Source organism: Mastomys coucha, unplaced genomic scaffold (assembly GCF_008632895.1).
Source record: "Mastomys coucha isolate ucsf_1 unplaced genomic scaffold, UCSF_Mcou_1 pScaffold8, whole genome shotgun sequence".
Taxonomy (NCBI): domain Eukaryota; kingdom Metazoa; phylum Chordata; class Mammalia; order Rodentia; family Muridae; genus Mastomys; species Mastomys coucha.
In genome coordinates, this window is record NW_022196914.1 from 64810604 (window position 1) to 64827357 (window position 16754).

General features: G+C 37.2%; 1 protein-coding gene across 11 annotated transcripts in view; it reads left to right on the forward strand.

Annotated features, from left to right (window-relative positions):
* Window positions 1-16754, forward strand: part of Adamts6 (ADAM metallopeptidase with thrombospondin type 1 motif 6) — a 235161-nt gene that overhangs the window by 153068 nt on the left and 65339 nt on the right. For all 11 annotated transcript variants that reach the window (XR_004115935.1, XR_004115934.1, XM_031360639.1 and 8 more), the window contains 3 exons: window positions 11636-11769; window positions 14577-14700; window positions 15534-15614. Coding sequence is in view for 9 of the 11 variants with exons in the window: in XM_031360639.1 (XP_031216499.1) it covers window positions 11636-11769; window positions 14577-14700; window positions 15534-15614 (339 nt within the window). In the remaining 2 variants the exon portion in view is untranslated. The remainder of the gene's footprint in view (window positions 1-11635; window positions 11770-14576; window positions 14701-15533; window positions 15615-16754) is intronic.

Consider the following 16754-nt stretch of genomic DNA (forward strand, 5'->3'; position numbering starts at 1 on the left):
CTATGGTGTCTTCTGCCCCTGAGATTCTCTCTTCTATCTCTTGTATTCTGTTGGTGATGCTTGCATGTTCGACTCCTGATTTCTTTCCTAGGTTTTGTACCTCCAGGGTTGTCTCTCTTTCTGATTTCTTTATTGTTTCTATTTACATTTTTAGATTCTGGATGGTTTTGCTCATTACCTTCACCTGATTAATTGTGTTTTCCTATAGTTCTTTAAGGGATTTTTGTGTTTCCTCTTGAAGGGCTTCTAGCTGTTTACTTGTGTTCTGCATTTCTTTGAGGGTGCTATTTATGTCTTTCTTAAAGTCCTGTATCATCATCATCATGAGAAGTGATTTTATATTTGAATCTTGCTTTTCCGGTATGATGGTGTGTCCAGGTCTTGCTATGGTGGGAATATTGAGTTCTGATGATGCCAAGTAACCTTGGTTTCTGTTGCTTATGTTCTTATGCTTGCCCCACACCATCTGGTTATCTCTAGTGCTACCTGCCCTTGCTAAATCTGACTGGAGCCTGTCCTTCCTGTGATCCTGGTTGTGTTAGAACTCCTCAGAGTCAAGCTGTTTCTGTGATCCTGTGATTCTGGGATCCTGTGATCCTGTGATCCTGGGTTTGTTAGAACACCTGAGAGTGGAGCTTCCTCTGGGTGTTGTGGGACTGGCTGCAGAGCTTGTGCCCAAGGTCTAAGCAGGGCACAGGCCAGCCCAGACAGATTGGAAGCAACTCAAGCCACTGGGCTGCCAAAGTTCCTGAGTGCCTGGGTCCTGCTGGTCCTAGTTACTCCCGGTGTTGGGACAGATGTTGTGTCCTCCTCACCTGTGATCCTGGATTTGTTAGAGTGCTTGGGACTGGAGCTTTCAGATAGCTCTGTGTAGAAATCCATGAAGAGACCTATGGAGTTTACTTGTACTTTATAATCATCTCTTGGTGTTTTCAGCATTTTTTCTTTGATATTTTTGGTAGCTTTTATTTGTTTTTTTTTGGGGGGGGGATTGTTGATTTAATTAAATACCTCACATATGATAGGCACTCATGCTACCACTTAGTTACATCCAAAGCCTAATAATAATATATTTATCTTTGAAATCTTTGGTTTCAACTTGTTGAAGATCTCTGTTTCATACACCTGAATGCCCATCTTTTTCACCAGATTGGGAAATTTTTAGCCTTTATTTCTTTAAATAAACTTTCCTCCACATTATTTTTCTTTTTCAAGAGCCCCATAGTATGAATGGTTTTGATGGTTTATCATAAATTCTGTAGACTTTCTTTATTCTTATTTTTCCCAAATGACCTTACTATGAGTCTGCTGAGTCTTCCTTTTACTCCACTGAATCAACTTATTGTTTTCATATGCACTTTTCACTTTATGTATTATACTCTTCAGCTCTAAAAGGGTGTTGTGTCCCTAATTTCTTTCTCAGACCATTTATTATTTGTTTAAAGGAAAGTTACTGATTTGCTTGAGTTACTTTTATATCCAGTCACTTTGTTGAAGTTCTTTATCAGCTGTAGAAGTTCTCTGTTAGAATTTTTGGGGTTGCCTCTGCATGCGGTCATATCTTCTGCAAATAGAGCTAATACCAGCATTCCTCAAACTATTCCATAAAATAGAACCAGAAGGAACACTACCAAATTCATTCTACAAAGCAACAATTACTCTGATACCTAAACTACACAATGTCCCAACAAAAACACTTCAGACTAATTTCCCTTATGAATATCAATGAAAAATACTCAATAAAATTCTCACAAACCAAATCCAAGAACATATCAAAACCATCATTTACCATGATCAAGTAGGCTTCATTGAGAGGATGCAAGGTTGGTTTAATATATGAAAATCCATTAACATAATCCACTATATAAAAAAAAACTCAACGAATCACATGATCATTTCATTAGATGCTGAAAAAGCACTTGACAAAATACAACACCCCTACATGTTAAAAGTATTGGAGAAATCAGGAATTCAAGACTTATACCTAAACATAATAAAAGCAATATACAGTAAACCAATAGCCAATATCAAATTAAATGGAGAAATACTTGAAGCAATCCCATTAAAATCAGGGACAAGACAAAGCTGCCCACTCTCCCCATATCTATTCAATGTGGTACTTAAAGTTCTAGCTAGAGCAATAAGACAACATAAGGTCATCAAGGAGATACAAATTGCCAAGTCATTATTTTTATTTCTCTGTTAAATTATTTGTAAATCTCCATTTTTGGAGTTGTTTCCAGGAATATTATTGTGCTCTCTTAGTGGTTCCATTAGTGGTGAGTTTTTTTTTTTTATTATTCACGAAGCCTTTTTGTTGATATCTTTATGATTAAAGGTCTCCTGAAGTCTATACTGATTGGCTTCTAGACAGCTAAATAGCTTCACTCAGAAGCTCAGCTAGGTGCTGACTATAAATGTATTAGCTGCAAACTACTTGTTCTCTCTTAGAAAGGAATTATTTCGATTGTATCCCCTCTCTGGCCCCACTAAGCCAGTTCAGGTACTGAGGCCTCCTATTTGTATCGCCTGGGGTAATGGCACTAAAATGTTCTAATTGTGAGCATTCCTTTTATTCAAAATTGTGTGTCTATGGAATTTGAATCTGCTGTTTGTGGAATCACATATAGACTGCTGGCCTTGGGAAGAGAGAAGGAGGCTTGTCAAATTTTAGGAGTGCCCATGGCTACTTATGGAAAGGTCTACAGATGAACTATCTGAAGTAAATCATAGATACAATTTCTAAGACTTTAAAAACTTTCTTCTTAAAACTGTCTGTTTTGTGTTTTAAACACATGTATACATTGTATTTTCACTTTGCCTTTAATTCTGAGTTTTTAAATATCTTTCCTTATTTTCTCAGATGACTCACTGATCACACCATGTATTTATATGTTATCTTTAATTCTTTTTGATATTTATACTTAATTTCATTCTACTATGATCTAATAAAATGCAAAAAAATCATATGGTTTTTGTTTTGCTTTTACTTTATGACCTAAAATGTGATCCAATTTAGAGAAAATTTTGGGTGCAATATTTTATAGGTATGTAATAAGTCCATTTTATAAATTTAACATTCAAGTTTCTTTGTTGAACTTTTGGATTATCTGGTTGATCTATTGACATCACTCAATTATTACTATATTTGAATTTAGCTATCCCTTTTGCATAAAGTTTGTAAAATTGGGTACATTGTAAACATTGATGTGTTGTTCCCCTTAACAAAAATAGATGGTAATCCTTATAAACCTTAAGTGTGCTTCCAAATATATAAATATGATCACTTGTTTTTGTGCTTCCATTTGCTTGTTTCCTTTTACTGTTTACTGATTGTATCTTTGTCAATGACATAGATTTCTCTTTATTTTACTTTATATTTTTGAGACAGGCTCTCACTATGTAGCTCTAGCTGTCTTAGATCTCATTATATAGACCAGGCTGGCATTGAACCCAGAGATCCACCTGCCTCTGCTTCCCAAGCACTGGGATTAAATTATGCACCACTATATCTGGATTGCTTCTTTTTTATTGTTTGATAATTTCACAATACATATGTATAAAATGAATTTTGACCAAGCCCATCCCATTTTTCTTCCCCTTCTATTTCCCCATTATCAGCCTCACCACCATTTTTCCCTCCCAACTGCATGTGCTCTTCTTGATATTTTTTTTTTTAAACACACTGGGTCAATTTAGTGCTGCATGTATGTACACAGTTGTAGAACTATCCACTGAAGCATCTCCTCCATCAGCCATCAATTTCCAATAGCCCTACAGCTACGGAAAGAACTCCATATAAGCCCCTCCTACTCAAGCTGGCTTGATCTTGAGCAGGTCTTATGCAAGCAGTCACAGCTGTTAATGTGTTTATGTGTATAATGATGCTGTCATATACAGGAAATATTTTTGCTTCAGATATTCAGTAATTTTGACTCTTAAAATCATTCTACTCCCTCTTCCAAAATACTTTCCAAGCCTGAGGGGAGGGGTGTGATATGGATATAAGTTCTCTACAGTGTTTGTGTGTGTGTGTTTGTTTGTTTGTTTATTTGTTTGTTGGTGGTTGTTTTGATTTTTTGAGACCCATGCTGGTCTTGAACTCACAGAGATCCACGTGTCTCTACCTCCTGAGTGGTAGGATTAAAGGCATGCCCTACCATACAGGCATTCTTTACATTCTTTTATTTTTCACATTTTAACAAATTATGGATCTTTCTGCATTTATCACTATCTACTACAAAAAGGAGCTTCTCTGATGAGGGTTGAGAGACACTAATCTGTAAGTGTAACACAATAAGAACATACCAGGCAATTTATAGTGGTTCCAGTTAGTTGAATAATACTACTACATTACCCCTAGGGCTGTGACCTGGCCAGCCACAGACTTGGGCCCAGTTAACAGTTCCATGCATGGGTTCCATCTTGTGGTGCAGGCATTAAGTCCAGTCAGATCATTGTGGCTTACTCTCATAATATTCCTATTGCATCAGTAAGTGTATCTTGATAGGCCAGTCCTTATTGTAGCTTACAGGGTTCATACCTAGGAAAACCTTTTACTCTTATTGTTCTTCCCTGATAGCATGCATAGAACTTTTTAAATGAAAGCAGGTCAGTACAAATGAAGCCTCTGGGATGGTACTAGCTTGATTTCCCACTGCCCTATGACTCAACTATATAATACTTTCTCAACAATAGAATCTTGCCATCAAATTCTGTAGGGTAACCAAGAACAGTAGCAATAGCCTATATTGCTTCCTGGAAGCTCTATGGGACCCCATTGAACAACAACTGAAAAATAAGTAACAACTGAAAAATACGTATAGACCTAGCCTAGCACAGGGCTATTCATTGATAGCCTTTAGTGTATGAGGGAGACATTGTCTTCGCATTATAGTGTAACTCCTTTAAATTCCTTGTGTGTGTAAATATGCATGTATTTCAGGGAGGGTTTCAGTAGTAGGCTTCTATATGGTGTTTCAAATGTAATTAACTTTAGTCATCGCTCTCCATACTCATTCCTCCACCCTGCCCTTTGATCTTCCTTCCCATTTAACCCTTCCTGTTCCATCTGCAATTCGTCTCTCAAGAGGAGTGTTTTATAGACAATAAATAATTAGATCTTATCTTTTAATCCAGTATACTAATATTCATATTTTGATTGAAGAATTAAGATTATTACTTGGAGGGGAGTAGCAATTCCTATAATTTTGTTGACGTTTTTCTGGACTGGATTGATTATTGTTTGGTTTTTGTTTCCTATTTATATTGGGAGTTTGCTGGTTTACTTATTGTTGCACAGTTGACTTTGTCCTAGTTCAAAAGAAGAACTAGGAAATCTACTTCTCCATGAAATTTATTTTTTAATAGTGATTGCAGCACTCTTTCTTCCAAACATGTTTCTTTGAATATTTTCTTATATTTGCTTTTAAAAGGTTTTATTCCAAAATATTTTATTCTTTGCAATATTAGAATACATGAATCATCTTAATTTCTTTTTCAGATAGGCCAAATACAACTGATCTTCTTAAGATTTATACACCTTTATGCAGTACACTTAATTTCTAAGAGAATATTTATTTATTTATTTAGTCAATTCGTTACTTTGTGAAAAGTTATTTTTATAATAGCAAAATCATGCCATCTGCAAACAAAGGAAATTTGCCTTTTCCTTCTATCATGTGTCTCTTCAGTAAGGTACTTGGGGTGGCACATTGTATACATTATTGAAAGACAGATGGGTTTTTTTTGTTTGTTGGTTAGTTGGTTGGTTAGTTTAGTTTGGTTGGGTTTTTGTTTGTTTGTTTGTTTTCTTTTGTTTTTATCCATCCTTTATTTTTTAACGAAAGAAAAGAAACCTGGACAATTTCAAATGTGTCTTCAACTGAATTACTTTTGACCAATTGGATGTGTTGTTGATGTTTCACACTGAGGGTTTCATTAAGTTATTGTGTTATCCACCTACAGGGTCTGTGTGTCAGTCTTTCCTATTATGTATGCTGTTAAGGATTTCCAGTTTTTGGTGCATGCTGCTTTTCCCTTGATTTATTTAGTTCCTCATATGTTCTCCAGTAGTCCACTGAGTTCTGGGTACATAGTTATAAAAATAAGCACTTTTTGAGTCAATGTCCAAGGAGTTGAGGAGACCTTTCCTGCTCAATTCTAATCTTTATCAGTTTTGATGGTATCCACAGCTTTTCATTTCCTGTGTAGATTTCAACAAATCCACATCCCCAACATAAAACTTCTGCAGGCTTTTTTAAAATTATATATTTTATGTATTTACATTTCTAACCTTATCCCCTTTCCTGGTTTCCCCTCCACACACCCCCTCTCACATGCACCCTCCCCCTACTTCTATGAGGATGCTCCCCTTCCTACCCACTATGAGGATGTACACCCACTCCTACCTCACCACCTTGGCATTCACCTATACTGGGGAATCCAGCCTTCACAGAACCAAGGGCTTCTCCTACTACTAATTCCAGACAATACTATCCTCTGCTACATATGTGGTTGGAGCCATGGGTCCTTCCATGTGTACTCTTTGATTAGTGGTTTAGTCCCAGGGAGCTCTGGGGGGGGGGGTCTGGTTGGTTAATATTCTTGTTCTTCCTATGGGGTGGCAAACCCTTTCAGTTCCTTCAGTCCTTTCTCTAATTCCTCCATTAGGGACCACGTGCTAAGTCTACTAGCTGATATCTGCCTCTATATTTATCAGGCTCTGGTAGAGCCTCTCAGAAGACAGCTATATCAGGCTCCTAAGGACTTCTTGGCATCCACAGTAGTGTCTGGGTTAGGTGTCTGCATGTGGGATGGATCACCAGGTGGGGCAGTCTCTGGGTGGCCTTTCTTTCAGTCTCTGCTCCACTCTTCGTCACTGTATTTCCTTTAGACAGGAGCAATTCTGGGTTAAAATTTTGGAGATGGGTAGGTGGCCCCATCCCTTAATGAGGGGGCATGCCTAACGTCTGGATATGGTCTCCCTCCCCTTTGTGGGCTATTTCAGCTAATGTCATCCTGTGGGGTCCTGGGAAGCTCTTGCTTTCCTGGCATCTGAGAATTTCTGTTCGCTATCGCCAGTTCCACATACCCCATTGTTACATATCTCTGTTTAATTTCCTGACCCTCTATACATCTCCATCTCCTCCCATAACTGATTCTTCCCCCTCTTTTCCCCTCCCCCTCTTCTCTTCCTCCAAAGTCTCTCCCAACCTCTATTTCCCTTGATTATCTTGCTCCCCCTTCTAAGTAGGACTGAAACATCCAATCTTTGGTCTTCCTTCCTCTTGAGCTTCATGTGGTCCACGAGTTGTATCGTGGGTATTCCACCTTCTTGCCTAATATCCACTTATTAGTGAGTACATACCATATGTGCCCTTTTGTACCTGAGTTACCTCACGAAGTATATTTTCTAGATCTATCGATTTGCCTGCAAATTTCATGAAGTCTGAGTAGTATTTTATTGTGTAAATGTACCACATTTTCTGTGTCCATTTCTCTTTTGAGGGACATCTGGGTTCTTTCCAGCTTCTGGCTATTATAAATATGGCTGCTTTCAACATAGTGGAGCATGTGTCCTTATTACATGTTGGATCATCTTCTAGAAGGTATATTTTTTTGTTTTAGGATAAAATGTCCTATAGATATCTGTGAAATCCATTTGGTCCATGTCTTAGTCAGGGTTTCTATTCCTGCACAAGCATCTTGACCAAGAAGTAAGTTGGGGAGGAAAGGGTTTATTCAGCTGACTTTCACATTGCCGTTGATCACCAGAGGAAGTCAGGAATGGAACTCAAGCAGGTCAGGAAGCAGGAGCTGACACAGAGGCCATGAAGAGATGTTCCTTACTGGCTTGCTTCCCCTGGCTTGCTCAGCCTGCTTTCTTATAGAACCCAAGACTTCCAGCCCAGGGATGGCACCACCCACAAGGGGCCCTACCCCCTTGATCACTAATTGAGAAAATGCCCCACAGCTGGATCTCATGGAAGCACTTCCCCAACTGATGCTCCCTTCTCTGTGATAACTCCAGCCTGTGTCAAGTTGGCACACAAAACAGCCAATACAGTCCATAACTTCTGTTAGTTTTACTGTGTCTCTGTTTGGTTTCTGTTTCCATGACCTTTCCATTGATGAGAGTGAGGTGTTAAAGTCTCCCATGATTATTTGTGAGGTGCAGTATATGCTTTGAGCTTTAGTAAAGTTTCTTTTATAAATGTGGGTGCCCTTGCCATTTGGAACATTGATGTTCAGAATTGAGAGTTCTTCTTGGTAGATTTTTCCTTTGACCAGTATGAAGTGTCCTTCCTTATCTTTTTAAATAACTTTTGATCGAAAGTTGATTTATTCTATATTAGAATGGTTACTCCAGCTTGTTTCTTGGGACCATTTGCTTTTAAAATTATTTTCCACCTTTTACTCTGAGGTAGTGTCTGTCTTTGTCACTGAGGTGCATTTCCTGAATGCAGCAAAATCTTGGGTCTTATTTACATATCCAGTCTGTTAGTCTGTGTCTTTTTTATTGGTGAATTGTGTCCATTGATGTTAAGAGATATTAAGGAAAAGTGATTGTTGCTTCCTGTTATTTTTGTTGTTAGGGATAGAATTATGTTTGTGTGGCTATTTTCTTTTGGGTTTATTGAAAGATTACTTTCTTGCTTTTTGCAGGATGTAATTTCCCTCCTTGTGTTGGAGTGTTCCATCTATTATCCTTTGTAGGGCTGGATTTGTGGGAAGATATTGTGTAAATTTGGTTTTGTCATGGAATAACTTAGTTTCTCCATGTATGATAATTGAGAGTTTTGCTGGCATTTGTGTTCTGGTAGTGTCTGTATGACATCTGCCCTGGATCTTCTAGCTTTAATAGTCTCTAGCGAGAAGTCTGGTGTAATTCTGATAGGTTTGCCTTTATATGTTTCTTGACCTTTTTCCCTTACTGCTTTTAATATTTTTTCTTTGTTTTGTGCATTTGGTGTTTTTACTATTATGTGCTGGGAGAGATTTCTTTTCTGGTCCAGTCTATTTGGAGTTCTGTAGCTTCTTGTAAGTTCATGAGCATCTCTTTCTTTAGGTTACGAAGTTTTCTTCTATAATTTTGTTGAAAGATATTTACTGGCCCTTTAATTTGGGCTCTCTTCTATACCTATTATCATTAGGTTTGGTCTTCTCATTGTGTCCTGGATTTCCTGGATGTTTTGGGTTAGAAGCTTTTTGCTTTTTGTATTTTCTTTGACTGTTGTGTCAATGTTTTCTATGGTATCTTCTGCCCCTGAGATTCTTTCTTCTATCTCTTGTATTCTGTTGGTGATGCTTGCATCTATAGCTCCTGATCTCTTTTCCAGGTTTTCTATCTCCAGGGTTGTCTCTGTTAGTGATTTCTTTATTGATTCTATTCTCATTTTTAGATTCTCCATAGTTTTGTTCAGTTTCTTCACCTGTTTAGCTGTGTTTTCCTGTAATTCTTGAAGGGATTTTTGTGTTTCCTCTTTAAGGGCTTCTCACCGTTTACCTGTGTTCTCCTGTATTTCTTTAAAGTAATTATTTATGTCCTTCTTAAAGTCCTCTATCATCATGATGAGTTGTGATTTTATATCCAAATCTTGCTTTTCTGGTGTGTTGCAATATCCAGGGCTTAACTGTGGTGGGAGAACTGGGTTCTGATGATGCCAAGTATCCTTGGTTTCTGTTGCTTATGTTCTTGTGCTTGCCTCTCGCCATCTTTTTTCTCTGATGTTAATTGGTCTTGCTGTCTCTGACTGGAGCTTGTCCCTCCAGTGTGCCTTTAATCCCGACATCTTAGGTGTGTCAGCACTCCTCAGCAAACCATCTCTCTCCAGGATTTGGCATATTTGATATGCCAGGTGGGATTTGGTGTGGAGAGCTGTGGGACAACCTACGTTTGAGGGTGCAGATGGAGACTGGAGGATCCTGTCCTTGTTTGCTCTGTGGTTCCTGTGGCCTGTGCACTCCTGGTGGGTCCTGCTTTGGCCAGAAATTGGAGTGAAAGTGGTGATCTCACTTGTGGGTCTAAGAGTGAGAGAATTCCTGAGAGACCAGCTCTCCCTGGACAGGATTTGTGTATGGAGGGCTATGGGGCAGCCTTAGCTCCAGGGCACAGATCGAGATCAGAAGGCGAATATTTTGATGATAATTTGCTTAAATTTTTTGCTTATCTTGAAATACATGTGTTTCACAGTTGATTTTAAAAGATAACTTGCTAGAGTTAATAATTTTGGTTGTCAGTTAATATCAGACCTTGAAATTTTTCTGGATTTTATGGCTTCTGCCGAGATGTTTGGTAGTGTGTATTTGGATGCTTTTGCCTTTGCCATTGAGTTGACATTTTTTTCTTACCATTTTTAATAGTTTATTTAATAGTTTTAGCATCTTCACTATAATATGTTTTGGAAAGACTCTTCTCTGGTCATGCATATTTAGTGTTTTAAGTGACTCTAGATCTTAAATGTTCATTTCTTTCCCCACATTTGAAGAAATTTTAGATACAATTTTATTGAATAGGTTTTCTGTAACTTAAACATTTATCTCAACTCCTCAACCATATATATTCTTAGATTTAGTCCCTTAATCATGTCCCACAGTCCTCAGATAATGTAGACATACGTCTTTTTATTTCTTGCTCTTGGAGACAGTATATACTATATACTATAAAGTCATGATATACATGCATTGCTGTGGTTTTTGTTTATTTTCTTCTACATCAGACTTAAAAATACACATGTCTGGGCCATTGAGATAGCTCAGCCATCAAACCAAATGACCTGAATTTGATCCCCCTCATGGTAAAAAGAGGGAAATGATATCCATGACTTGTTTTCTGAACTGCAAATACACACATTGTAGTACATGCCATATGTGCACACACTCACAAATACATAATATTTATTTATTGATTTATAGATTTGTATATATGTCTAAATATATACATATAGATATGAGACACACATTTCTAAGACATTGAAATGGCCATTATTACATGTTTCTCATAAATCATATTATATATTGTCTTAAGTACTAAAATCTAAGATTTTATTTCACATTTGTGTTCTTTTACTAATCTTATAAAAATACATATATTTAGTGACATTTTTAATGTTATCATTGAATTGCTGACTTCATATAAAATTGTTTCCCTGACCCTTGGAATATGATGTTTTTATGGCTTCTCTAGATTTAGTTTCATTTTAATAGTGTGTACCCCTGTTTGACACAGCAGAGTTTTTATATGGGATTTAGCCGAATCTATAACATAATTCTTATTTGTGCTAAAAGTTATTTTTCATAGCTCCTATAATTTTATTTTCTTAGCTCATTTTTAAAACATTACCCTTTCCATACTTTTAAAAAAACATTCAGAGACTTCCACTGTGATTCTTTTGACCTAAAATCTATTGTAATATATCAGTGTACACTTGAATGGCCTAAAGCACAAAGCAGCTCAGCAGGCACTGTTTTATGTTGTGTATGCAATAAAAATAAACACAAAGTATTCAAAAAGGATTGGAGTCTAAAGTGTGCACTCAGGGACATGAATTGTAAATTTGATAAGAATAACAATGAATCATTCTTTCTTAGAAGAACCACTCCATTTTTTTTCTTCTATGTTTTATTTGTCTAGGTGGAGTCAAACCTTGTGCATTAAATTGCCTGGCTGAAGGCTACAATTTCTACACAGAGCGAGCCCCTGCTGTGATAGATGGGACCCAGTGCAATGCGGACTCACTGGATATCTGTATCAATGGAGAATGCAAGGTGGCTTAGATTTTACTTCTCTCTGTTGGGGGTCTTGTCTTCTCTCAGATAGTAGCTTGGGCTGGGTTCTGTGTTCAGTTTTCATGATGCCACATTTTAGATAAATTGAATAACAGTAAAAAGCAACAATACAGCACACACACATACACACACACACACACACACACACACACAAGCACACACACACATACATGAACACATGAACACACCAAAATGACCCATTCATATTACAAAACCATGCAAAGGTGATTTCTTCTGGAATTTTAATGATATTTATAATTTCAAGAATATATATTTTTTGGTTTTGAATTTATATTAGTCTCCTGTTCTGTTTATAAATAAAATAATAGAAAAGGAAGAGGGATAAGGATTTGACTCTTCTTCGTGTGGCTACCATATGTTCTTATTGGAAAGCTTTATCTATTTCATAGTGTAATTTTTTTCTCAAACTGTGAAATAGCTGTGTTCCACCTACTTTATCTACTTTTAAAGAATTATGATGGTTTTCATTACACAGTCAGTCTTATTAAAGCATTTACTTTAGCATTAGCCAGAAGACTTGGAAAGGGTTAGGATCAAATCCATGGATCTTATCGTAATAAGAAAAGCCACAAAACCACTGTTCTCATAACTTGTTTTGCTTGTTTTACTTTGAAGAGAAACACATTACTAAGTGATACAAACTGAGAAAGAACAGATAAAAGCAGTATTTTTCTTTCCTTCATAATTTGCAAATTCCTTTTGATAACTTGCTTCTAGATCTGATGATCCAGTTAACATGTGTGTGTGTGTGTGTGTGTGTGTATGTGTGTGTGTGTGTGTGGTGTGTATGTGGTGTGTGTATGTATGTGTAAACAGAAAAAAAGAGAGATTTTTGCTCATGTGTATTTGTATAGTACTTTATATTTTCAAAGAAAATCTATTTTATGACAGTTTTTTAGGTTATAAGATATAATTCTAGGTTTTATTTGGAGAAAATTTCAGATGTATAAATTCAGGCACCAAAAATATACATGTAAAAAATCCATATTTTTGTAACTAAATACAACATTAAAAGGTAAAATCTTAGCTTCCTAAATCAAATGCTTACATCTCCTTTGTTTATGCCAATTTGATTCCCAAATTAGAAATACTTATTTGTTTTTTTTTTAAAGCTTACTCAGGTATTAACATTATAATTAGCAACTAGCACTAACAATGGGCTGAAAAAGGCCATGGTGTAGGATGGGCAGACAATTACAGTCCCACAGAGGATGCACTCAGTAGGACTTCTCTATTATATTCCTGTAGAGGATGAGCTCAATAGGACCTCTCTATTATATCCCCATAGAAGGTGAGCTCAGTAGGATCCTCTCTATTATATCCCTATAGAAGGTGAGCTCAGTAGGATCCTCTCTATTATATCCCTGTAGAAGATGAGCTCAGGAGGACCCTCTCTATTATATCCCTGTAGAAGATGAGCTCAGGAGGACCCTCTCTATTATATCCCTGTAGAAGATGAGCTCAGGAGTATCCTCTCTAATATATCCCCATAGAAGATGAGCTCAGTAGGACCCTGTCTATTATATCCCCATAGAAGATGAGCTCAGTAGGACCCTCTCTTTTTTATACCTAAAGAGGATGAGCTCAGTAGGACCCTCTCTATTATATCCCCATAGAAGATGAGCTCAGTAGGACCCTGTCTGTTATATCCCCATAGAAGATGAGCTCAGTAGGACCCTCTCTATTATATCCCTATAGAAGGTGAGCTCAGTAGGATCCTCTCTATTATATCCCTGTAGAAGATGAGCTCAGGAGGACCCTCTCTTATATCCCTGTAGAAGATGAGCTCAGGAGGACCCTCTCTATTATATCCCTGCAGAAGATGAACTCAGGAGGACCCTCTCTATTATATCCCTGTAGAAGATGAGCTCAGGAGTATCCTCTCTATTATATCCCCATAGAAGATGAGCTCAGTAGGACCCTGTCTATTATATCCCCATAGAAGATGAGCTTAGGAAGACCCTCTCTTTTTTATACCTAAAGAGGATGAGCTCAGTAGGACCCTCTCTATTATATCCTCATAGAAGATGAGCTCAGTAGGACCCTGTCTGTTATATCCCCATAGAAGATGAGTTCAGTAGGACCCTCTCTTTTTTATACCTAAAGAGGATGAGCTCAGTAGGATCCTCTCTATTATATCCCTGCAGAAGATGAGCTCAGGAGGACCCTCTCTATTATATCCCTGCAGAAGATGAGCTCAGGAGGACCCTCTCTATTAAATCCCTGCAGAAGATGAGCTCAGGAGGACCCTCATTTTTTTATACCTAAAGAGGATGAGCTCAGTAGGACCCTCTCTGTTATATCCCTATAGAGGATGAGCTCAGTAGGACTCTCTGTTATAGCCCCTTAGAGGAGAAGCTCAGTAGGGTCCCCTCTTTTAGAGCCCTGTAGGCATTTTTTCTTAGTTCTTAAATTACTTGATTGAGAGTAAAAGGAAGAGTCTGCTACTAATAAATAACAATATTCTAAAGGATTAGAACATGGTATCTGTCAATAAAAGAGAAATATAAGTTAGAAATAGTTATATTTCTAGGGGATCAATTTTTTGTAAGTTTGAGTATTTAGAAATGTTAACTATGGGCTGGAGAGATGGCTCGGTGGTTAAGAAATGTTAACTAAAGAGAGAATGACATTAGATGGGAAAGTATTTCCTATTTTGATTTCCTTTACTGGAAATACAAGTAAATAACTAAGTTATATGTATTTGATTAGTTATGGTTCCAGAAATTTCCCTTTTTGACATACTGAATATTCTCTATTTGCAGCACGTAGGTTGTGATAATATTTTGGGATCTGATGCTAGGGAAGATAGGTGCCGAGTCTGTGGTGGGGATGGAAGCACCTGTGATACCATTGAAGGGTTCTTCAATGACTCATTGCCCAGAGGAGGTGAGTACAGAAAGAATTCTTCCTCTGGTGGACTGAGTAGTAAAGACTCTTGCTTTTCCTTTCCTCCCTACTGCAAGCTTCCTTTAAGTAGGCCAGAGGTATCTATTCCCCAGACATTGGTCCTTTCAGTCTTACATGTTAAGTGTAGCTTCATAAAGTTACCTTAATGTTATTTGACTTAGCCTTTTGAGGAGGACAGTTTGTTGAAGATTCAAAATAAGTTTTTGACCACGCTAGACATATATTCTTCCATTTGAGGTTTGACACTCCAGCCCTACAATTTTTGATAGAGTCCTAAATAACTTACCCTGTATAGCTTTGGATTCCCAGGCATAGGTGATTCTGGTCTTTCAGCCTCATTAGGTAGCTATGACGGAGTGATACTACCACTTCTAACTTTCCATGCTTCTTTGAACTATGATAGCCCATAGAGCATTAGTGTGAGGAGAATGTGTTGAGAAATGAAAGGTGAGCTGATATTACACACGGTAAGGTTGCAAAATATATTGAAATGATTTTAGCCCCCCCAAAATTAGGCACAAGCAGGCAGGTCTTTATGAGTTCATGGCCAGCTTGGTCTACAAAGTGAGTTCTAGGCCACCCAAGGACTATGTAGTCATACCCTATCTCAAGCTCCCTCTCACCACTCCCCAGTTAAACTTTTTTTTTTCTCTAAAATATCTTTATAGACACACTGGAGATTTGTGTTTATTGTGCAGTTATGGAGTACAAAGTCACAAGAGGAACTAACACACTGAGAGCACTGCTGATGTTAGCCGTACGCACCCATCTTCTAGTTAGCTGCTTACTGCTGGCGGTCTTCTGTATTCCAGGTTATATGGAAGTGGTTCAGATACCAAGAGGCTCTGTTCATATTGAAGTGAGAGAAGTTTCCGTGTCAAAAAATTACATTGGTAAGTTATTTTCCTAGGTTATTTTAATTAGTGATGTGAAAGATATAATACTGAAAGAAAGATGTTGCAAGTTGTAGCCATCCACATTAAAAAAATACTAAGTGGAAAAAATAGAGACTTATAGTTTACATTTTACCATGTTAATTATTTGATTTTTAACTCAATATTACTGAAGCATAGCTTCCATTAACAGAATACATTATACTCATATAGTTTGAATATTATTAATAATTATGTAAGTGCTACAACCAAGATAGAAAACATGTCTATGATTCTAAACCTTATTCCCTTTTGTAGTTAAATTGTCTTTACTCCTCTCTGGAGTTAAATTCTGTTTGTCCTAAATTTGGTCTCAGGCAAACATTGATTTGTTTTTAATTTTTTTCAATTGTTCACATGTGTGTGGTATGTGTGTTTATGTATACTATAATAATTAATAATTCTAATTTTATAATATTAATATAATATTTATTCAGTGATGATGGATATTTGAAATATAGTCTTTTACTATTGTGAGTAATGCTTCTGTGTTTATGTGTATTGTGTGTATGCATGCTTGCCTGTGTGTGTGTGTGTGTGTGTGTGTGTGTGTGTGTGTGTCTGTGTTTGTGTCTGTGTCTGTATGTCTGTGTGTCCTGGTACACGTCCACATGTGTTTATTCATGTGAAGACCAGAGGTAAACACTGGGTGTCCTGCTTCAGCAGCCTTGCCCTTTGTTTTTGAGATAGGATCTTACCTGGGACCTGGGGCTTACAGGTTAGTCTAGACTGCCTGGCTACTGAACCCAAGAAATTCATCTATTTCTTCCTCCCTAGAACTGGGTTTACAGGCACATGACACTGTCCCTGACTTTTTTTTTAATGAGTTTTCTTAGGACCAACCTCAGGTCTTTATGCTTACAATGCAAACACTTTTCCAACTAAACTATTTCCCACCCCTGATCAAAGTTTCTTGGAACATTCATAAGCAAACTTTTTGTGAACGTGTGTTTTTATTTCTCCTGGATAAATTCCTAGAAGGCACGGACCTCATTTAACTTTTTAAGAAATTAGCCTTTTTAATTTAACTTTTAACTTTTTTTTTTTAGATATTTTCTTTATTTACATGTAAATTTCTCCATTCCCAGTTTCCCCTCCAAA